The following is a 24,418-nucleotide window of genomic DNA, read 5'->3' as shown; positions in this document are numbered from 1 at the left end:
CTCCAATGGCACACTGCTCCAATTTGTGCAGTAGTCTTCCATATGCAACAGTATCAAAGACTTTTCTAAGATCCAAACATATGATATCAGTTATTCTTTGTCCAGTTCCTTTGTGATTACATCATAGTATCCAATCAAATTAGTCAGACAAGACTTCACCTTAACAAACCCATGCTGTGTCTGAGCTATAACTGAAGTCTTCTCTAGGTGATCCTGCTACGATTCTTTAACCAGTGCCTCCATTAATTTACCTGGAACAGAAGTTAAACTAACAGGTCTGTAATTACCTGTGTCTCCCTTTGATCCTCCTTTGTGGATTGGGGTCACATATGCACATCTCCAGTCCATGGGTATCTCCCCCGAGTCCAGGGAAGCTCTCGTATTATGGCTAAGGGTTTGCTTACTTCCTTTCCTGCATCCTTTAATATAACTGGATAGATTCCATCCACCGCAGGTGCCTTTCTTGTGTTTATCTTCAACAATTTCTACTCCACTTTACTCTCAGTTATTACCAGTTTAACTAGCTTACTGACATAGTTAAATTCACCTCTGGCATTCCCCTCCCTGAATAACTCGTCATGTGTGAATGTCAATGCAAAATATTCATTTAGTTTGTTAGCTACCTGAGCAGGATCATCAACAGTTGAACCATTTGTACCTGTGGCCAATTCATACATTCCTTACTATCCGGGCCTTACTGAACGTTTAACTAGAATATTACGCAGCTATAAGACATGCTGTGTGCAGCTTCCAGTACAGAGGTTGCACACAGTCGTGTCTCAGGTAAAAGATCCAATAACAGATGATCTTAGCAGTGGAGTCGTATATATGATAAAATGCCCGAATTGTGAGGAATGTTATGTAGGTGAAACAAGGCGGCGGTTCAGGGATCGTCTGAGGGAGCACCTAAATGCTATAAAAGTCGCGGACTATGGTAAGTCTGCTGTGGCCAAGTATTTTTGGGAGAAGCAACATCGGATCTCCCCAGAGGATGCGGTTATTGTTGACCGGGCGCATGGGTTCTGGGACCATAAATGGCTCTAGAGCTTGCAGATCTGCTCATCCGATAACAATACTATTAATAGGGACAGAGGCATGCGTATTCATCTTCTCTTTGAAACTATCATCCTGAGTACGGATGAGCGCTTTTAACACGCTTCCGAGCTATTTCCGCTTCCAGTTCAGACGCACTGTGAGCCTGCTATTTAAGGAGATGTTGCAAGAAGCTTTGATTCTATTGAGGAAGGAAGCCGAAGCTTCCGAAAGCTACAGGTTTTATCGCTTTTAATTGCGTATGTTTTATAGCATTTTATTGTAACGATGTTTTTAATTCGGTTTTATTTTATTGTAAATACAGTTTATATTTTATGGTAGATCACATCAGTTTTATTTTATTTATTTCATTGTAAATTTTCACATTTTGTTTACAGTAATAATTGAACTTAATCGTTGGTGTATGAGTGGCTTATTTCATTGACATAACATGATGGAAATTAATGTTGCTTAAAATTGGGATGGCAAGCATTTAGAAAGCTTAATATAGTCTTGAAGAGGAACTTTCAACTCTCTCAAACAAAAAGTTTTTAATCACGTATCCTCTCTGTCCTAACGTATGGCTGTGAAAAATGAGCATTGAATGCTAAAGCTTTACAAACACGAGGGTCACACAGAGAAGTATGGAGAGGCAAATTTTGAACATAATTGAAAAGAGACTGAAAAATGTGTACTTTTATTTGCCAAGAAACCAAGGTCTCCTACATCATTGAAAGAACAAACTGCTTAAAATGGAAATGGGAAGGTCCCATATCAAGAACTAATAATAGATGAACCAAATGAATGGATACTGCTTGACTTTAGACACCGAAGAAAATGATGGAAGATGACTTGGGTCGATGAAATTGTAAAATTTGCTGGTGTACAATGGTAATAGAAAGTACAAGGCTGTAGTTGCTAGTAACTTGTGGAAGCCTTCATCATTCTGGTGGATTGACAGTGGCTGAAGACATTCCATTCAAAATGCCATGAGCCAACCACTACTGGTGCAAAAGCACCTCTCTGGCTTGGATATTAATTATAAAGGCAGCAGAGTTCAATTTAGAATATTTGTTAATAATAATAACGCAAGTTAAAAGAACAAACAAAACTAAAATCAGCCACTCAGCCTGTTCTTAGGAATGATATGCCTCAAATCTCTCCACATACCTTAATAAGTATGGTTCCCGTCCTAGTCTCAAGGAGGAAGGCCTCTACTATCAAGAATTCTTTGTCATCTTTGAAACACCAAACCAACAAACTCATTAAAATAAGTAATCTTTTATTAGGGAACAGGACACATAGATGATCTCTCTCTCCAAGAACCTTCTTGGAGATAGTAAAACCTTCTAAACTATTTCTTATATCTAAATATTGGGAACAGTGTAACATAATAATAGTTCAAGCCTGAGACTACTTAATACGTTGCTGTTTCTTGTATTCTGTCTATCTTATGAACTCCTCTGACCGTTTGGTCGCCCCGGAGTATAAACAGAAAATTTATTTATTTATGATATGTTCAGAAGTCTCCACACTGCCGCAGGAACAAAGGTCAGAGTTCAAATAATTTATGTGCCAAGCCATGACCAGTTAATAGAAAAGTAGCCTTTCAGCCAAATTGCAATCATGGTTTTGTCTTGGGTTCCACAGATGGGAAAAACAGATATGTCTGTCTACCCTTTTCTGATCTTTGCCACTGTTCTTGCCATAGACCTGTTCCTGTATTATTCTTTTCTAATTTCAAATCATTCCGAGAATATACATAATTGTCTAATGGACAAGCAGTAATTCCAAGAACTGTTTTCCGAATATTATGCTTAGTATAATATAACAGATCTGTTAGTAGCACTTCATATGATACGGGTAATCTACCTGCAACCACTTGCAAGGCATCGGAAGAGACAGTCTGACAAGTATGAGTGACACTTATTTAATACAAATCTCTGGGCCTGAATAGGGTACTTTTGAATTACTGTATTATCTACTCAATGCACCCAAGCCACAGAGGCGTAGGTCACAATTGGAACAAAGAGACAACTATACAATAAATTCAGCGAACATCCCTTAATGCCCCAATCAGCCCTCACTATCCTCTGAAGCTTGGAATACAATAATCTCACTTTATTTTTGAGGTATTTAATATATTCAGTGAAAAAAAACAGTCTTTCCTGTAATAATAGCCCTAAGTATTTTGTCAGTCTAGCATATCGGACTGCCCCTCCAGACACTGTACAGTAGGAGGCCGATTCATGTTGAGTTTGCCTTGCAACAGCATTTGCACCGTCTTCCCCATAGATATTTCCAATCTGTTATGTTTTCTCCATTCATGCAGTGAGCTCAAGGCATTTTCTGCCTTGGTCTCAAGCTGCGAACGAGAGCTACCGTGTACCAATAAAACTAAGTCGTTGGCATAGGCTATATACACTCGGCTCCATCCAAATTAGTTTCCAGGAATTCGTCCATGACAATATTCCAAACAAAGGGGCCCATCACCGAACCCTGAGGACAACCTCAACATAAGTTTCTAACAACTTCACAATATTTAGTCCTAACTTTGATTACTCTATCAGAAAAGTAATCTTTAAATACAAGGTATAAGTTATTTGGGCATTCATCTTGCCTTAACCTAGCCAGGACAATCTCTCACAAGAGTCTGTCGAAGGCACCTTTGAAATCTGCAAAGATTGTTAGGACATCTTTCATCGCTCAATTCCACAGCCTGGATCAATATATGCGGCATTTTCTGCACTTTTCTCTTTCTTAAAGCCAAATTGGCTTAAGGAACACACAGATTTATTTTCATACTTAATCATTAGTCAGTCAGTAACCAACCTTTCATGAGCTGTACCTAAAACTGATAGAAGAGCAATGGGTCAATATGCCCCAGTCTCATTTAACAGTTGATCCCTTCCTTTTATTATTAACCTCACATGGGCCTCCTTCCAGCTCCTAGGGAAAGCATCCTGCCTCAAACATTTATTATACATTTAAAGTATATCAGGACTTAGCAAAAATGCCCTGTGTCATAACTTTAACTTCAATCTTATCAGGACCCGGTGATTTACATCCTTTGCTCGGTCCACTGCCAACCTGCATTCATTCATAGAAAATTCTTCCTCATTAACTTCAAAGTTATACTGCTCATTTTGTTCCTTCATTTGAGCCTGCAACTGTGTGGTTCCTTCATTTGAGCCTGCAACTATCCTCAATCTCAGGAAAAAGATCATCCAGTGTCCTGTTCACGGAATCAGCCCAATTAATAGTTTGATTATTTTCTATACCAATTGTGCTGGTTATATTCATTATTCCTTTTTTATTAGTAATAATTTTAAAAATTCCCCATGGTTCTCTGGATCCCTGCTCTCTGACCTGGGTCTTCCAGTGAGATTTTTTACATTCATTTATTGCCTTGCAATATTCCTTTCTCTTATTTCTATAACTAGTTACATGTCTGTTCAATATGTCTATCTCCATATCTTCTGTGCTTCGACATTGCCTTCTTAAACTAATAACTTGCTTAAGTAACTCGGTTAATTCTTCACACCACCAAAACACTGGCCTGCTCATAGTACATCTTTTCTTTATACTAACATTACATGATTTATTTATTATATCACTTAACTTATAAACACACTCATTTATTTCTAATTCTTGCCAATTTATATTTGCAATTAAATCCATATACAGCATACTGAACCTAGGCCAAACTGCACTTTTTACAGAATATCGTTCTGTATCATAAATACATCGAATTTCATGAATGTTTTTAATCTTAAACAAAATAGCATTGTGGTCGCTCGTGATATAGTCTTCCACAACCTTTCAATTTTTAATTTTGTTCTTTACAGCTCCAGAAGCAAGAGTAAGGTCAATATAGTGAATGGCCAATACTGTGATTGGCCATTCGCAGTCGAGAATGTCGGAGGGTGCACACTTGCATTAATTACCTGCATTCCAGAGGTGGCTATGTACTCTTCAAGGACTAAGCCTCTATCATCAGTACTCTCACCACCCCAGAAAGGAGAATTTGAGTTAGAATACAAAGATATGATCAACTCACAAGAACCAATCATTTCATTAACTTTTTCTAAATATTCCACATCTGGAATAATAGATTCTGTATGCTGGCAATACTGGGTTACTGGATAGACCCTACCAAAGCCGCCAATCACCTTGCAACATATCGCATTTCGATTACATAAGGCCACCACCTTAGTAATAACAAGATCTCTTGATCTTACAATGATAGCAGCCTTTGGAGAGTCCCCTTCTGATAACACTATACCACTGAAGATAACATCTCACCTGATCATATACAGAATATGGCTCTTGGAGAAGAGCAATATCAATATCATCTTTCTCCATCTTATTATTTATTTGCAAGGCCAAACTTTTTGCATACTGGGCATTTAGTTGTAAAACTTTTATACTTCTACCCATAATTGATCTTTCTTTTATAAATCTCAAGCGCTTTTCTGTACTCAGGACATTCCTTACTTACTGCATGCACATGGCTCGCTTCCAATTTGTTTTGCTTACAATTACAACACTTAGGCTGATCACTCTTCTTAGAACAATTTTTAAAGGAGTGTCCAATATCTCCACAGTGACCACACTGTACCTCTTTTTTGCAGTATTTGACCACATGTCCAAACATCAGACACTTATAACATTGAGTAACATTAAATATTTCCTTAGTGGTTGAAGACTATGATGATGATAGGGTTAGGCAGGGACACAGGCAATTTTGAAAACTCATTAATTAAAGAATTTGTATTTGCCAAATTACAAATATGCCATTTAATTTTTGAAAATATTCTCGAGGTGATCCCATCTTTTACGCACACATTTCTCTAATTTTTCACACATTTCCTGTCACACAGCATAGCTTCTCCAAAAGATTTCCAGCAATTTCTTCATGAATTCTTTCTGTCAGCTATTCAATATTGTGTGGACGATGAAAACTCTACCTTTCTTTTTAATTGCCCCATACAAAAAAAAGTTTATTTATTTATTTTTTATGTAACCCCAAACGCGAGAGGTATTAGAACCTATAGTACTTAGTACCGTGCTTGGGTTGGAGGTTGAGAAGACAAAATAAGATATTTGTTGACATTGGACTTGAACTTCTGTAGCCTGTAATTTTCAGGAAATACGTATAAAGGAAGGTTGTTCCAGAAAATGGCAATTGAATGAATAAACGAGGAAGATGAAAAGTTGGTTCTGTGAGTTTGAAATTGGACAGTAAATGGATGTTGGCTGGTGGCGGCATGTGTTCGGACTGTTTGAAAGAGAGAGAGAGTGGGAATTATAGAAGCCAATTCAGAAGAACACTGCCCATGGAAGTATCTGTAGAAGAGGCATGCAGCAGAAACAGTACACCTATGAGACAGCAAGTGGAGAGACTCTGTTAGAGATGAATCATTAATTAACCAAACTGCCCTCTTCTGAATGGAATCAAGAAGCTTGAGAGGTTTTGGGGGCACCACCCCAGATGTGGGAACAATATTCCATGGCAGAGTGGATTTGCAATTTATACAGAGTGAGCAGCTGTTTGGAAGAAAAGTAACACTGAGAGCAAAAGAGAAAACCAAGTTTTTTAGATGCAGAGGAAGCAGTATTTGTAATGTGCTTGTGCCAAGAGAGATTAGAAGTCAGGGTAATCCCCAAAAGAGATATATCATTTTTCCTAGAAATCGGAGTGTCACTAAAGATAAGCATAGGAGCAGAAGAATCCTTTTTGCGAGATATAAGACAAGACTGAGTTTTAGAAGGGTTGAAATCAACTAAGTTGTCTTTGCCCCACTGGAGAATTACCTGAAGATCAGCATTTAAGGAATTGGTAACAGATTTTCGAGAAGTTGAAGCTGATTGAAAAGGGCAAGGTTTCTCAAAATGCAATGTGCTATCATCGGCAAAACTATGGATAGGATTTCCAGTCAATGGAAGAAGGTTATTAATATACAAGAGGAAAAGAGTGGGGGAAAGAACTGAACCTTGGGGGGACACCGACATTAGTGGAGTAGAAAGAAGACAGAGCCATCTGCCATCACCCTCAGGGAGAAAACTGGATAACCAATTACTAAAAACAGTTGGCAAACCATAAGATGGAAGCATGTTTAGAAGACCTTTATGCCAAACACAAACGAAAGCCTTTGAGATGTCAAGAGCAACTACTTGTGTTTCACCGAACCTTTTCATTTAATTAGTCCATAAATGCTTAACACAAGCCAGAATATCACCAGTGGATTGACACTGACGGAATCCATACTGGCGATCGTTGATCAGATGGAAGGTTTCTAGGTAGTTTAAGAGTTGGTGGTTAATTGATTTCTCCATTACTTTAGAAAGAGTAGAAGTAATTGCAATGGGATGATAATTGGATGGGAGGGATTTGTCACCCTTTTTAGGAACTGGCTGGATATGGGCAAATTTTCAAGCAGAATGAAAAACACCTTTGGAATAAGAAATTAAAAAAAGGCGGCAAAGAATATGAGTAAGTTCAGGAGCACAGGTTTTGAGAACAAGTGGAGAAATACCTTCCGGACCTGGAGCTTTCTTAGCATCAAGATTCGTCAAAATTCTTCTGACATCCTTTTGACGGAAGACCACAGGAGGCATTGAATGGAGCGTGTTGGGAGGTGTTTTACCAAGATCATTAATATATGAGTTTGAAGAAAAATGGGATGCAGGTCAGCTTTATCCTCAGCTGAAGTGACAACAGAGGTGGTTTTGACAGAGGTGGGAGCAGAGATGGGCAAAAGTTGCGACCAATAGCTTTGCCAATGGACCAGAATGCTCGGCTACCATTAGGGCAAGAAGCAAGTTTTCTATTCTTAGCCTGTTCAATCTCTAGTTTGGACTGATTAATAACTGCTTTACAATTGTCACGAGTTTTGGTGTAGGCAGGAAATGAAACTGAAGAATTAGAAACAAGCCAATTATGATATGCAACATTCTTCTCTTGAACAGCCTTAGCACATTTATTGAAAAACCAAGGTTTAGATAAAGGACGAGATTTTAAAGTGGAGTTTGGGATAAAGGATTCCATTCCTGCAAGAATAATTTCACTGACACGATCTGAGCAAATGTTGACATCAGAAGTTTTGAAACAGTAAGGAAAAGAAAAGAAATCTCGCGGGTCATCCCATTTTGCATTCTTGTAATGCCAAACAACACGAGGTTGGGAATAGCCATGAGATAAAGACTCCATTGGAGAAGAGACAATCACCAAGTTATGATCTGAAGTGCCTAAAGGACCTCTCACTTTGACTGTGTACTTAGAAGGGTTGTTTGTGAGAAAAAGATCAAACGTGTTGGCTGTATGATTAGGATTGTCTGGTATTCTTGTAGGTAAATGAACAATCTGTGCAAGGTCATTAGTAATTGCAAAAGCCTCAGCATCTTGACCTGCTGGGTCGGTGAGACTAGAAAACGGAAGCCAGCTGGAGTCGTGAACATTAAAATCACCAAGGAAAATTACCCCACTGTTAGGAAAGTTGGACTGGAGAAAGTCAAGTTGCAAAGAGAGGAAGTCAAAAAGCTCCAAGTGATTAGTGGATTTGGGAGAACGGTAGAGACAACAGATGAATTTGACAGAATGAGGTAGAGAGATTTTAAGCCAGAGAAAGATCAAAGAGAATAGATTCTAAATTGCCAAGTCTCTGACAGGGAATATCACAACGGACATATGCACAAGTACCACTTTTGAGGCAAAAGGAATCATACAGCAAATAATTTGGGCATCTGAGATGAGCAGTAGTTGAATCAACCGATAACTGAGATTCCGTCAGAAAAAGTACATGGGGTTTGGCAGACTGCAAGTGGAAATGGACATCGTTAAGATTAGAATTGAGACCACGTATATTTGTTAAATGAATTAGGAAGTGCTTGGGAGGTTTAGATCTTTTCGCAGATAAGCTTGCTCTATTAGTTTGACAATTCATGGTGTATTCAATAGTAAGCAAAAGTGGGTGGGACATGCTGTATGAAGTAATTAAATTTTTGGATGTGGCATACACATGGTAAGAATATGCCCAGATCCTTGACATAACGTGGCCTCGACAATGCTCCCCGCATACACACTACTCGGACTCCCTCCAGTCACTATCTGACAGGGCAGAGGTAGCAAGATTATACACTAGCTGATCCGAAGCCTCCTAAAGGGTTACCAATAGGTTCGGTCAGGTGTACTAACTAGCGGATGGCCTGCGAACACCGTTTTAGAGCTGTACCCTCGAAATGTAAGGAATATTGGATCTCGCCACGATGTTCATCGTAACCTCAAAAGTCATCAATCATACTGCATGATGGAAGATATAGGGAAGGGTTGACTGGAACTTAGCTCTAAAGACTAAACATGGGTTCTACCACTTCAAGCCTCCAATAAGCAAAGTGGTGGTATTGCACAGGTTGATGAGAGTCATCCACCACCTAGTACTGCCTGGTAACATAGAAGGGCGGCGTTGATCCATGTGGTCTGGCGCCACACCTCGACCCCTGCTTACGTTGGTTCACACCTGGGTGGTCACCCAAAATGTACTTGTGCATGGAGGTTATACCCAGGATTACTAACGGTCCCACCATCGTGAAGGTGCAAGCAGAGGATTTGGCTGTCACAGACCGTCCGGACTTCGCTGAAATTGGGTCCACTTGACTTGAATGTCACCCGAATATCAGTTCCATCAGCGTTTTAGACTCCCAGGTAGCAAGTGCAGCTTGTCTGGCATATCTGAGAGAATGTCTGTGACAACCTAAAGGACCGAGGTTGTCACAGACATGCCAAAAAGTCTGGAGACCTTGGAAGCCAAGAAATGTCCCCATTCTTCTAGATGATATGGTTATGAAAAATCAGTTGTATGACCTCATTAACTTGAGGAAAGCTAGTAGCTCGTTCATCAGTCAAAGTTGCAGTAATGTTAACATAACAGCCTAATGTCACAGTTGTTATTTCATTATGATCTTCAAAAAAATATAGACCAATAATGCTATGAAATGAAATTGCCCACGACACTGTTACCCGGTCACTTTGCAGTGGTTGTTGAAGTTGATAAGGTTTTTTCTTCCAACGAATAAGAAAAGTTTTATTTATTCACAAAACCTTTTAGATGAAAGTGAGTTTCATTAGCTATTCATAGATTGTGATTGAAGTTTTCATCATGATCTATATGAGTTAGAATTTCTTGATAACAATTTTTATGGGCAATGAGATCACAAGGTATTAATTCTTGCAGTAACTGTAAAGATGAAAATTAAATGTATGCAATATTTGTCATACACCCCTATTGGATAAGCTCAGTGACAGTGTTCTAATATGCAGGACACTTTAGACTCCATATGAGAGTGGTCCTCACAGTTGATGTTTTCTGTCCCCTTCTTATTCCACCTAGAGGCTTTTTTTGAGAATAGAACCAGTTTATTCAAAATTAATGAATGAGCAGATGGTTGAGACTTAAACTTAAAAAATTCCTAGAACTTAAAAAAACTTAACTTGTAAAATGCCTAGACGGCAAAAGCACATTGTGGACTACCTCCACTGTTTCATAGCTATTGAATGGCATGGTGTGGAGAAGATTTGTTTTTTTTTTTTTTTTTTTTTTATGAAAACCCCAAACACGAAAGGTATCAAAACCTATAGTACTTAGTACCGTGCATGGGTTAAAGGAGAAGTATGGGGAGAGGGGGATGCCGGAAACTTTGCTCTAGAGACTAAACATGGGTTTCGCCACTTCAAGCCTCCAATAAGCAAAGTGGTGGTATTTCACCGGTTGATGAAAGTCATGTACCACCTTGGGGTGATGCAATCCTACTCAGCACACCAGTACTCAGAAAACCAATTTAAATTTGCGCTTTTTCTCTACCTCTGTAGTAGGGGCAAGAATATCCTAGACCTGATTATAATACACTGAGTGGACAGAAATCGTGGGATACCAACCTAGAAATGGTTAGGCCCACTTTTGCCTGGATAAGTGCAGTCACACGTTGAGGCGTTGAAGCCACTAGTTCACAAAAGCATTCCACAGCTATTTCCATCCATCCATCCATCCATGCATGCTTGCTGCACTGTTGTCCATAATTCTGTTGAATTCGTGGGAAGGATCCATAGCTCGAATGGAACTTTCCACAGCATCCCAAAGATGCTCCACAGTTTGTGTCCGGTGAGGCCATTCCATGGTGGTAAAATCTGCAGAATGCTCTTTGAACAATGTTCTAGTCACCACGGCTCTGTGGTGAGGCACATTGTCCTGCTTTACAGAAGAGTCCATTGCCCTGATGGACATGTAACCTGGACAGTTCAGAGATGAGTCTAGATATACCAGAGGACCCAACATGCGCCATTTGGACATGCTCCAGACCATTACTGACCATCCACCTGCATGAACAGTTCCTTGTTAACATGATAGGTGCATAGCTTTGTGGGGTTTACACCAGATACGCACCCTCCCGTCCGCTTGAAATAACTGGAAACGGGACTCACCAGACCAGGAGACCCATCTCTAATCATCCAAGGTCCAGTGCCGATGTTCTGTTGCCCAGTTGAGGCGTAGAGACCTGCGTCATGGTGTTAGCAATGGGACTCTGGTGGTTCGCCGGTCCCGTAACCTATTGCTGCTAATGATTGCCTGATGGTCTTTGTGGAGATGTTTCTAGCACTTCCCTCATTTAAGACTGTGGTGGTGATTTGTGCCTCTGTCGTTCTCCGGTTGGCTGAAACAATGAGACATGTCGACGGCCACATTAATCCACTACCTTTCTCTGCCTACAGCGCTGTTCAGGATGAGATGTTATTCAGGAAATGACATATTCCCGATACACTCCTGATACTGTTGAACAGGGATAGCACAATATCTGTACCATCTCTGCAATAGTGACCCATGCATCGGGCACCCACAACATCCCTCTTTCAAAGTCTGTTAACTCACAACGTTTATCTATACTGACATTGAATTATCATCTACATGAATGTAATGTACCTATATATCTGCCAAGCAGTGGGTTTGTCCACTAGCAAGAGGCGTGACAGCATCATGTTTCCCAGGAACCAGATATCCCATTGGCAACACGATGCTGTCATGCCTCTTGCTAGTGGATTCTCTAACCTCGCTGTTGAATCTTAGGACTCCATGTCTCTCCCTACTAACAGTTCCAGTACTGTTATCCTTATGATGTCAACTGGCTATGTACACTGAAAGGACAGAGATATGGTTTTTAATTTCAGGAAAGGAAACTGATAGTTTATTAAACTCAGTTTAATAAATTACATTCTATAAATGAATCAATAAATGACCTGCTAAAAGCAAAGGCATATGAAATTAACAATTGCTGGCTGTCAGCACACTGATTGAACTCGGCACTGTTTATAGTGGTGCCTGGTGTTTTATAGACTTGGTGCATAATTTTATTTGATCTTTGTTTGTGTTGAGGTTAGTTTATGTACATGGAATAAACTTTTGATAAAATTTGAGGTTTGTTCTGATTTACGGTTCAGCCCAAAACTAAGTTTTCATTTTTAGTTATATATTCTAGATGTATTACTTTTCAACTGTTATTTATTTTTAGATGTGTGTAAAAGGAGTAGCTCCTGAACCTTCTGAAAAATGTATTCCATGTGCCATGGGATACATTTCTCAAATATAGGCAGCAGAGAATGTTTTACGATGCTTCATGGACTCTATAAACTGGGCAAACAGCAGAAGGAGGAAGAATAATTTATGGAACGTCTTAAAAGTAGTAGTTACAGAACTTGTTATGTAAGTCTGTATACACCTGTGCCTGAACACACTCAATTAGGATAATATAGCATGAGGAATGATACGGAAATTGATGAATAATAAATACACTCATGCCTAAAAGTTTGGAATCTTGTTTCATTTTTCTAAATTTTCAAAGATTTTATTAAAATAGGGCCAACTTGTCTACCAGTTTTTATTAAAATATTTTTATTGTGATAAAAATAAAAAAATAAATATTTAAGAAATTTCCAGAATATTCCTGAACGGTACAAAAGTTTTCTGAATGTAGCAGAACTTAATATATAGATAATTGTAGAATATTCTAGAAAGTAGAAGTATTGTTTCAATATTAAAAAAGATTGTAGATAATTCTAGAGTGTTTTGCAATAATATAAACTGACAAGTAAGATGTGTAATTTATGAAATCGGCACCTGCCATTCAGAAAAAGTGTTTGGTTTAAGCTTTTGTGTGTTTCATGATAAACATGGCAAGAATTAAGGAACTGAATGTTGAAAAAAGAAGTGCTATTATAATTCTGTATAAAGAAAGTCATTTCATGAGAATTATTTTGCAAAAAACTAGTGTTTTCATTTAAAGGAGTACAAACTATCATTAAAAAAAAAAGGGGAGACTTGCAGTGATCAGGACTACTGCTGATTTGTAAACGCTGTTGACAAATTACTGCACCTGAAATCCGAGCTGACTTCAATAGAATAGAGAAAATCCAGTGTCTATATCTACTGTAAAACTTCATCTGAAACAAGCAAGACTGTGGTCATGTCCAAAAAGCCTTATTGAAACTGGAAAATCAAAAGAAATAGTTGGCTAGGGCTAAGGGGCATCAACATTGGACAGTTGAAGAGTAGAAAAATGTACTGTGAACAGATGAATCCAAATTATAAAATTTTGGATTCAAGCATAGAGATTATGTGGGATGATTAACTGAATAAAAAATGGTTACACATTGTTTAGTGCTTACAGTTCAAGCATGGTAGTGGTTCGAGCATGACCTTAGGTTACTTTGGTTTTTCTGGCTTGGGTGACATCATCAGAATTAAACGAATTTCAAGAAAACTTGAAAGGATATTGGATATTGCAGAGGATATTGCAACATAATGCAATATCCTCTGGACTTCGATTCTGTGGAAGAAATTTTATATTACAACAGGACAATGACCTGAATCACTGCTGTAAGCTATGTAGGGACATTCTAGCAATTAAACAACAGGAGGGATATTGCAGATTATGGTGTGGCCACCCCAATCACTTGACTTAAACCCAATAGAATTTTTATGGGATCGTCTAGTTTGCAGTCTGCAACTTTCACATAATTTTTAGGACACCTTGCAGATTGCTTGGAATAGTGTTATGATACCAGTAATAGCCATTGCAAGGAAGCCAGAGGCTTTGCCATACTGTTGTGGACTTGGTCTATTCATTGCTCTTCCATTGATATCTTTTTCTGCTCTATATGACTGGCCAGTTCTGCATCCTCCTGCAATATTTTCTTAATGGTAGGTATGCGTTTATAGCTTCTGTGATTTCACATTCTTCTGAAATTAACTCATGCCTTTACTTTTAACTACTGCAACATCTTTCAACTGATGACTGTGTGATCACTACCTGCCAATGGTTCTTTTTTTTGTTTTAACCCCTGTGATGCCATCTAATTCTTGAGTGATGATGAGATCAAGGATATTCTCACTTCTAGTATTATCTCTGACATGTGTAGAAATGATGATTAAGTGTTAGCCAGTAAAATAATTTAATTACAAATAGATACTAAATATCTTTGATTACAAATAGATACTGTAGCTTTCTAGACAAATCGTGCCTCTTTTTCAACAGAAAAATTGAAACTTAATTATTCTAACGGACACAGTTATGCATGCAGTGAGGCATGCGAGGGCACGAGGTAGGTCATTCAATCATTAAACTGGTGTTCATTGTTGCTGCACGGATGTGCACAGTTTTTCTGCAGCGCTTGTCTAGACATAGTCTCTGAGATGGGGTGTAGTCTCATGCCTTTGCAGCGGTTCATGGCTCTCGAATTGCCCAATATATTGAATGACTCTAACCAGAGGTGGTGTCGGGAGTGGTCAATTATTTCATAGTCCCACTTGGGATTGAGGTCGTGGTGGGTGGACCAGAAGTGTTCCGCGATTGCGGACTGGTCGGTTTCAGCAAGGTGAATTGCTCTGTCGTGTTCTGCAAGGCGGTCTTGAAGACGTCTCGAAGTCTCACCTATGTAGCAGCTGTCACAGTCTTTGCAGGCTATGCGGTATATTACACTGCTGCGTAAGAGAGGGGTGACAGGGGTCTTTACACTGGAAACTAGAGAACGTAAGCTTCTACCAGGCAACTGCATGCATTTTATGTGGTATTCTCTGAGGATTTTCGAGATCTGGCCCGACATGCCTGGATAATAGGGAATGTAGGCGGTAGGTATATTGGCCTGAGTTGGTGGTGGTCTCAGGTGGACTGCGAGTTCCTGTGCTTGCAATAAGCACTTGTCTAATATGTGTGTTGGGTAGCCACAATTGATTGTCTGTCCTCACTCTAGAAATCTCGTTGCGCCTAGCTTCATCTGTGCTGGAATGGCTCCAAGCTCTGGAGAACAGAGTGCAGGCAATGCTGTTGAGATGACTGGGAGCTTGGCCGCATCTGTAGTTTGTGAACTGTCCACACCATGTAGGCTTACGGTATACTGAGGTTTCTAGATATGTGCCCATGCGTTTTTACTAGAACATCCAGCAATGGGAGAGATCCGTTAACCTCTAACTCTAGAGTGAACTGGATGAACACAGACAGGGAATTGAGATATTCTAGCAATGTTGTTTCAGAGCCACATGGGATGACGGTGAAGATGTCATCAAGGTATCTGCACCATGTTGTAATAGGTACTGGTGGGTTCAGGAATATCTGTTCTTCCATGGCAATGTTGGCTACTACGGAACTAAAAACGCGTGGGTCCATATCTAGAAACCTCAGTATACCATAAGCCTATGTGGTGCGGACAGTTCACAAACTACAGATCAGGCCATGCTCCCAGTCATCTCAACAGCACTGCCCGCACTCTATTCTCCAGAGCTTGAAGCCATTCCAGCACAGATGAAGCTAGGCGCAATGAGATTTCTAGAGTGAGGACAGACAGAATCAATTGTGGCTACCCAACACACATATTAGACAAGTGCTTATTGCAAGCACAGGAGCTCACAGTCCACCCGAGACAACCACCAACTCAGGCCAATATACCTACCGCCTACATTTCCTATTATCCAGGCATGTCGGGCCAGATCTTGAAAATCCTCAGAGAATACCACATAAAATGCGTACAGTTGCCTGGTAGAAGCTTACGTTCTCTAGTTTCCAGTATAAAGACCCCTGTCACCCCTCTCTTATGCAGCAGTGTAATATACTGCATAGCCTGCAAAGACTGTGACAGCTGCTACATACGAGAGAGAGAGACTTCGAGACATCTTCAAGACTGCCTTGCAGAACACGACAGAACGATTCACCTTGCTGAGACCGACCAGTCCGCAATCGCGGAACACTTCTGGTCCACCCATCACGACCTCAATCCCAAGCGGGACTATGAAATAATTGACCACTCCCGACACTTTTGTCACCGCCTCTGGTTTGAGTCACTCAGTATATTGGGTAATTCGAGAGCCATGAACCGCTGCAAAGGCATGAGACTACACCCCATCTTAGAGACAACCGGTTTATGTCTAGACAAGTGCTGGAGAAAAACTGCACACGTCCATGCAGCAACAATGAACACCAGTTTAATGATTGAATGACCTACCTTGTGCCCTCGCATGCCTCACTGCACGCATAACTGTGTCTGTTAGAATAATTAAGTTTCAATTTTTCTGTTGTCGATTTGTCTCGAAAGCTACAGTATCTATTTGTAATTAAATTGTTTTACTTGCTAACACTTAATCATCATTTACCATGGACCCCAGTACAACAGCCCCATTTGTCCTTGTGTGTAGAAATAATAATCTAGTTTATTTAGAAAATTTTTTTTTTTTTTCCCAACCTGAGTTTCCCCTCCACTTATTCCAATCAGTATGGAGCAGATTGAGATCACCCATAATAAGATGTCCGTGCTTTCCTGCCCATTCCATTTGCATAGAGATTCTTATCATATTCTTCACAATCTTCTGGTCTGTAGTTTACTCCCACTCATTATGTTTTCTTCCAAATAACACACACCACACAGACTCTATAATGGCAGATGCAAGTTCAGACAGCAAAAACTCTTTTCGTACTCAGTCTGCTTTGGAAGGAGCACGACACCACCACCCCTTCTATCTTTGCTAAATACATTGTATATACCATAGTTGAACTTATCATTTTCCTGGTGCACCACATTTCTATCAGCATTAGTTGTCCTAACCAGGAGTTCAAATTCAGCCAGTTTATTGACAACACTCCTGACATTACTGTAGACACAGTTAAGACTAAGTATTCTTCTGTAGTTTACTACCCTGACACACCCCTTAATGTAATTTAAGCTTGTTTCCCTATCTTTCATTTGAAATATTGCTACCCTGAGAACATTAACATTAGCAACGGCACATGATGCAAGAAAGCAAGCTTATATAGCATATCAGCCAAAAAAAAAAAAAACCCTTATTTCACCCATCCCCTTGCTCCAAATGTTTGTCAAGTTCTACCTTGAATCTATTTAAGCTATCAACTTTTACAACGACAGATGGCAGTTTGTTCCAGCAATCAACCACCAGCTGGCTAAAGGCAAACTTCTGCACATCTATCCTACAACCGTCTTTCCTCAATTTGAATTTATGCCCTCTTAGGCAATTATTCTGAGAAAGAGGAAGAATCCCATCAGCATTGAGCATGCTCAAACCATTCAAGGCTTTATACACCTCAATCAGATCACCTCGCACATATTGCCAACATCGGATATTGTGGCAACAAACAAGAATTGTTGTGGCGAGTGCAAGAATTTCTTTGAACCATTATCATCAGATAAACATTGGACCTATGCCCCCCCCCCCCCCCCGCCCCAACTAGCAGTTTCCCTAAACCATTAAGGTGCCTTCAATGATACTGTCAAAAATCCTTTGTTCAAATGAATACCGTCCTACAAAATGATTCCTTCTACCTACAAGTGTGGGCCATGCTGATAAAAAAAAATTTCTTGCAGATTCCCTCATGTCTTGAGTTAAGGCTTTCGGTATATAAACCTTCCTATTGTGTCTGGGAAAAATTGCAGACACATGCACATTCCAACATAACTTGCGGCATTTTTTTTCAGCATAGTCATATATTTATCCAAAAAAATGGTCAGGTTGTGTTCTTTTAATATCGTTAGTCCCCACATGAATAATAATGATGATAACTCAACAATTGAGTTATCGTCAATTGTTGCTCCTGGCAAACACACTGTGGTTCTGGTCCACCTATCTTTATTACAAAAAACCTGTTTCCCTGACAAACGAGTCTCTCAATAAATCTAGAGCAGTTGTCTCCAATGTGGGGTGTGCAAGATGATCCATGGGGTGATTTGGTAAGCAGAGCAAGCGATGCAATCCTTCCATGTGAGGTGACTTTATCTGCAATAACTATTATTAAAACCACGTTTAGAAATAAACTTTACTCGGAACCAGATCTTTGGATAGATGTGTCCCAAAATATGAAACCAAGATACACAGCAATAATGAAAAATATTCAAGCATATTGTTCCCACTAAAAAATGCTGTTGATTTGATTTATACCACTTTGTACTTCAGTTTCATTTTTGTTTTGTATCTAATTAGATTGTGATCTTTTCACATTATATGTGATTCTAGATATAATGCATACAATGTAAATTATTTATAAATAAAACAAATAGTGTTTCATTACATTTACTACACTTGTTACATTAATTATTTTTTATCATTTTGTGCTTGAACTTCAGTTTAATTTTATTTTGTTTTGTAATTTTTATTTGTGATCTTTTAAAATTATATGTGATTTTTAGATATAATGTCTTCCATGTAAATGATTTATAAATAAAAAAAATATTCAACTTGTATGTTTAATTTTTTATTCCGCAGTGCTCGCTAGTCCTTTTAAGTAAAATAAGGGTGCGCAAACAAAAAAGTTTGCAGATCACTGATCTAGGTCATGTTCAACCAGAGCAGCATGTGCTTAACTGTTCTTATCTGGGACCTGATTTTGGGGTGCATCACGTAACAGGTCATGAGATACTAGAGTCCCTAATGAGCTCCCAGTTACATTTGTTTCTATACAAATGTATACAGGCTACACAAATGATGAACTCATGTGTCACACTGGAAATGCCTGCAGGCATTTCCATTTGGGTTATCTTGTAGCAACCATTATTAAGATAAAATCTGAACTTTAGAAAGGTAACAAAAATTTAAATTTACAATATATTACAGAATTTAAATTACCAAAATATTACAGAATTTAAATTACCAAAATATTACAGAAATGAAACTATTGACAAAACATTAACCACTAGAAAAGTTAAATTTAAGCTACCGAATGATTAGGAAGATCCTACCAAAATATTGATAACAAAGGAGGCTATTTGAATATTAAGCTGTATCTTTTTGAATACTTAACTAAATACAAAAGTAAACTAACCTACACGATTATAGAAATTCAAACTATGTATTAACTATAGTTTATTATATTAAATAAAAAAAAAATTCCAAAAACTAATTTGCTATGAAGTTTTGAAGTGCCCATCCACCGTATTCAATCAAGTGCATCAATCTGCTCTCCATGTTAGTCAAGACACTTATAAAATTCATTCCCAGAATATTTTGATAAAAAATCAGTATAGTTGTTAATATTAGCCATTTTGATGTTTTGCTGTAAATTTTTCAATGCTTAATAAAAATAACCTTAAAATATTTTGTTGTGTGTGTTTTTTTTTATATCAAAACTTACATTGTCATAGCTAATTTCAAAAAAACTGTTGTCATATACTGTGATTCCAAATTTTAGGTAGGTATGTATTTATTTAAAATTCTTTCAATTCCATATTCAAATTCTGAATCTGTTATATCTGAGTGACTATGTTCCAGATATCCCCACAATGTCTTTATTTGATGACTTAATCAGTATTTCAGAATCATTTTTATTTACTATGCTCTTAGAATTAGTGTACATGCAATTTTATATTATTTCTTCTTTGCTACGTGATAGTAAATTATCTGTCATAATGTTGTATATTAGTGCGATATTATTTCTGTTGTTAGTTTTTTTTTTTTTTTTTTAGTATATAAAGCCATGTGCTGATGAACAGATGTTAAGAGAAATGATCTTTGGTTCAATAGCCATTTCCTATAAAGGTACAACAATGAAAGTGCATAGTATAAGGTGAGGTTACCTTATGTCTTTAATACATTTTTTACTCTTAGTATTTTGTCATATAATACATTTATATATTCAATTTTCAGTAAATTTATTGCCTTAATTCTGTAGTTACAGTCTGAACTGTTAAGTCTGTAAGACTTTTCAGAAGGCAGAAGTGTACTTAATGTTCACTTTGAAATTGTAATTTGTGGCAACAGAGTTCATTTTGAAAACAAAATAACTTCTTGCAATGTTGGGGTTATAGTCCAGAATGCGATTCTCATTTTCAGCAGGTGACTTATGGTTATAATTCATTAAGCCTCATAATCCAGTATAGACTCTTATAAAATATTAAAAATTCTTATCTTATCTTCCTTCATGGATTAGGTGATCCGCCTGTTCCGATCTCGAAGAGGTCTGCCCATCTTTTCTTTGGTCTTCTTCTGTCTCTTTTTCCTTTTGCTCTATATGTATAAGCTAATTTAGGGAATCTATTATCTTCCATTCTTTCTACATGTTCTTTCCATCTTTGTCTATATTCTGTAATTTTTCCATTAATTAAGTAAATCTTTAATTCCTTTCTAATATTTACGTTTGGTATTTTATCTAATTTTGTACATCCTTTAACATATCTTAAAAATTTCATTTCTGCAGCTTGTATTCTATTAATGTCTCTGTTTTTTTCAATATCTATGTTTCAGAACCATAAAGAAGTGTTGGTATTTGCCATTACTTTGTAAAATTTCAATTGTGTTTCTTTCCTTGTTTTCTTAGCTAGAGTTCTTTTTATTGTTCCACATATATTTTGAAATTTCACTAATTTCTGGTTCAAATCTTATTCGACATCATATGTTATATCACATCCTAGATATTTAAAATGTTTTACTTGTTCCAATATTTTATTGTCTATAACTATTTTTGTTCTCATCGTATTTTTCCCTTTAAAAGCCATTGTTCGAGTTTTCATTGTTGATATTTTAACTTTATATTCTTCTGTTATTTGGTTTAATTTAAATACTGCCCTTTGTAAATTATCATCACTATCTCGAATAATTAAATAAAAATGAAAAAACATGAGAATTTCAATTATATGTTACTGAACAAAAAAATAGGCATAGAAAATGTGTTATGTACAGCTGGATACTGTTGAAAGAGTCCATCACAGTCATTATTCTTGTGTGAATGAAACTTTCATTATTGGTCTTAATAAGATATATAAATTTTTTTTCCCTTTTTTTTTTTTTTTTTTTTTGTATCTGAGCATTAGCAGTGGCGCAAATGATGCAAGAAAGCAAGCATATTCAGCATCAGCAAAAAAAAAAAAAAAAAAACGACACCTCCAATTTCACATATTCATTCCCTCCAATAGTTTGTCTAGTTCTTCATTGAATTTATTTAAACTGTAAACTTCCACAACAACAGATGGAAGTTTTTTTCCAGAAATCAACCACCTGCTGGCCAAAGGCAAGCTTCTGCACATCTGTTCTGCAAGTCTTTCCTTAGTTTGAATTTGTGACCCCTCATGTGGTATGAGCAAGAGAAGAATTCCATCAGAACTGAGCTTTAACACCTGAGTCAGATTACCTTGTAGGGGGCCTATCCCCTAGAAGCTGCAAGGTGCAGAGAAGGTCTCATTGCTCTTCTCTGCACATCCCAGCAGATCTTCGTCCTTCCTAAAGTGAGGCCTTCAGGCCAGTGTACAATACTCTAGATGTGGACTAACCATGGCCTTGTAAAAAGGAATGATCACATCCATATCCCTACTAGCAAAGTTTCAGTGACAAAATCTCATGAGCTGTCCTGGCAGCTTGTCTACACCGCTCGAGAACTTCATGACTGCACAATTCCCTCCCCACCCAGGTCTTTTTTGCTTTCCATTGCCCTGAGTGTAGTACCACCCAGTTACATTTTACTCTGGGGTTACTGCTAAATTGATAAATGCAGAGTACTGAATATGGATTCAGTACTCTGCATTTATCAATGTTAAACTTGAATTGCCATTTCTCAGCCCATCTGCCTAACTTTCTAGATCGTGTTGCAGTAGCACACTGTCATTAACCACCCTGCCAACTTTTGTGTCATCTGCAAACTTGGACACTATGCCTGAAAAGGCTTCATCAGTATCATTTATAAATATAGAAAACAACAATGGGCCCAATACCAGACTTGGACTCTACTAATTACATTATTCAACAAAGAGCAATATCCACTGATTACCACTTTCTATCTTTTCCCAAGCAACCATTCCTCTGTCTAAAGCAGCACCATGCCCTTAATGCCACACTACTTCAATTTGTATAGCCGTATTTTATGTACAACAGTATCAAAAGCTTTCCTGAAATCTAAGTATGTGATGTCAATTTTTTTGCATCCAGTTCCTTTGTGACCACATCATATTAACCAATCAGATTTGGCCTATCATGATTTCCTCTTAACAAACCCATGCTGTCTGAGTAATAATTGTAGCCTTGTCTAGATGATTCTGCATTACTTTCTTTTGTCAGTAACTCCATTATTTTCCCTGGAACAGAAGTTAAACTAACATGTCTGTATTACTTGTCACTTTATGTCCCCCCCATGAATCAGGGATACATTCTTGCATCTCCAGTCCATGGGGACCTCTCCTGAATCCAAGGATACTCATAATTATGGTTAACGGTTTGTTTAATTCCATTGCTGCCTCCCTTGATATAATTTAATAGATCTCATCCACCTAGGGTGTCTTTATTATGTTTAACTTAAACAATTTCTCTTCCACTTTCTTCTCAGTTATTATAAAATCATTTGGCTTCCTGTCAGAGTTTGATAAACTTCAGTCATCCCTTCCCTAAAGAATTCCTCATGTGTGAATGTGTATGCAAAATATTCATTCAGTTTGTCAGTAACCTGAGCAAGGTCATTAACAGTTGAACCATTATCAAGTGGACCAATTTGATTCTTGCCCTTCCTTCTAGAGAAGCCTTTTCTGTTTTTCTTTGCATCCTTTGCTAAAGATTTCTTGAAATCTGCCTTTACTTGTCGGACCCTCCTTTATGACTTGAATACAGACTGGTTATATCTACACAGTACATCTGACATCCATTCAGGCCTATACCTTGAAGAGTATCTCTTAGTTGGTTATCTCTTATGAAAAGACTAGTAGCTTCTATGATTAATTCTTTGAATGCTACCCATTTAGAATTTGCTGATGGTAACATCATTAGTTGGTCCCACTGTATAGAATTTAAAAACAGTCTGAGACCACCGTATTCACCTTTATGAAAGCAAACATTCTTCCCTTTACCATCAATGGTAGTTACATCTTTAAGTGGCACCTCCGTAGCCAGGTGGGAAGGAGCAGCAGTGCGTAGCACACACTTCTTGATTAGACCGGGGTTCAAGCCTGTCACCACCAAATACGGAGGATGCGGAAAGGTCAGGGAATGGCTACCGCGTATTCCCAGAGCAATATGGCCTTAGTTGCTAATGCTCCTAAAAACCAAAACAAACAAATATCTTTAAGTAAATCCCAAATTAATACACTGTGATCACTGCCACTTGGTGGTTCCTTTATCTGCAACTTCTTAATGCATGAATAATCACTGCTGATAATCAGATCAATAGTATTACTTCCTCTTGTTATCTCTTTAACATGCTGCAATAGAAAACAGTCATCCAAAAAATTAACAAAAAGTTGCTAGTCTGTGGGTGACCAATCCACATGTTTCAGTCAATATCTGGAATGTTAAAATCCCCAATTATGAGACATTCTGATTTACTAGTGTACTATATTTCTGTATACAGTTGTTTGTTGTACTCATCTGAGTCATTAGGCTTATATCACACTCCTACTCTAATTTTTTGCTTTCCCAGTGCCTGTGTCACATCAAATTAACTCAACATTCCGCTAGCCCCCCACGTTGGCTGGATGCACTGCCTTAGTTTTTGTGCTTCTTAACTAAGAGCATAACTCCCCACTTTATCCTCGCTGTCCTTTCTGGATATATTATATTCACCATATTCAAATTCTGCATCCTTTGTGTCTGAACGACAGATATTCTTATAGTGAATGTCAGAGTTTTGGGAAAATCTCTGCATCCCAATTATCCCAGAATGTTTGCATTTTTGGGATCTCTGCATCCCTTATCTGTTGCTCAGACACAAAGGATGCAGAGAGCCCAAAAATGTCTGCATTTGATGTCTTGACCAACATTTCAAATTTATTTTCTGTACTCCTAGTATTGGTGTACAAGCAAATACACAGTACATCGAGGGTTTAGCCTCAAACAATGTTAACTACAAAATTGAATTTTTGTTTTGAGAACTT

The 24,418-nt window shown here is 38.0% G+C and overlaps 1 protein-coding gene across 2 annotated transcripts in view; it reads left to right on the top strand.

Moving 5' to 3' along the window:
• LOC150083777 (folliculin-interacting protein 2) overlaps positions 1-24,418 on the top strand; it is a 296,503-nt gene that overhangs the window by 75,279 nt on the left and 196,806 nt on the right. For both annotated transcript variants that reach the window (XM_090377482.1, XM_090377483.1), the window contains exon 3: positions 20,036-20,136. In XM_090377482.1, the coding sequence (XP_090233608.1) occupies positions 20,036-20,136 (101 nt within the window). The remainder of the gene's footprint in view (positions 1-20,035; positions 20,137-24,418) is intronic.

This window comes from Mastigoproctus giganteus, chromosome 7 (genome assembly GCF_048544385.1).
Source record: "Mastigoproctus giganteus isolate SK-2022 chromosome 7, ASM4854438v1, whole genome shotgun sequence".
NCBI lineage: Eukaryota > Metazoa > Arthropoda > Arachnida > Uropygi > Thelyphonidae > Mastigoproctus > Mastigoproctus giganteus.
This window is presented reverse-complemented; position numbering and strand designations above follow the sequence as displayed.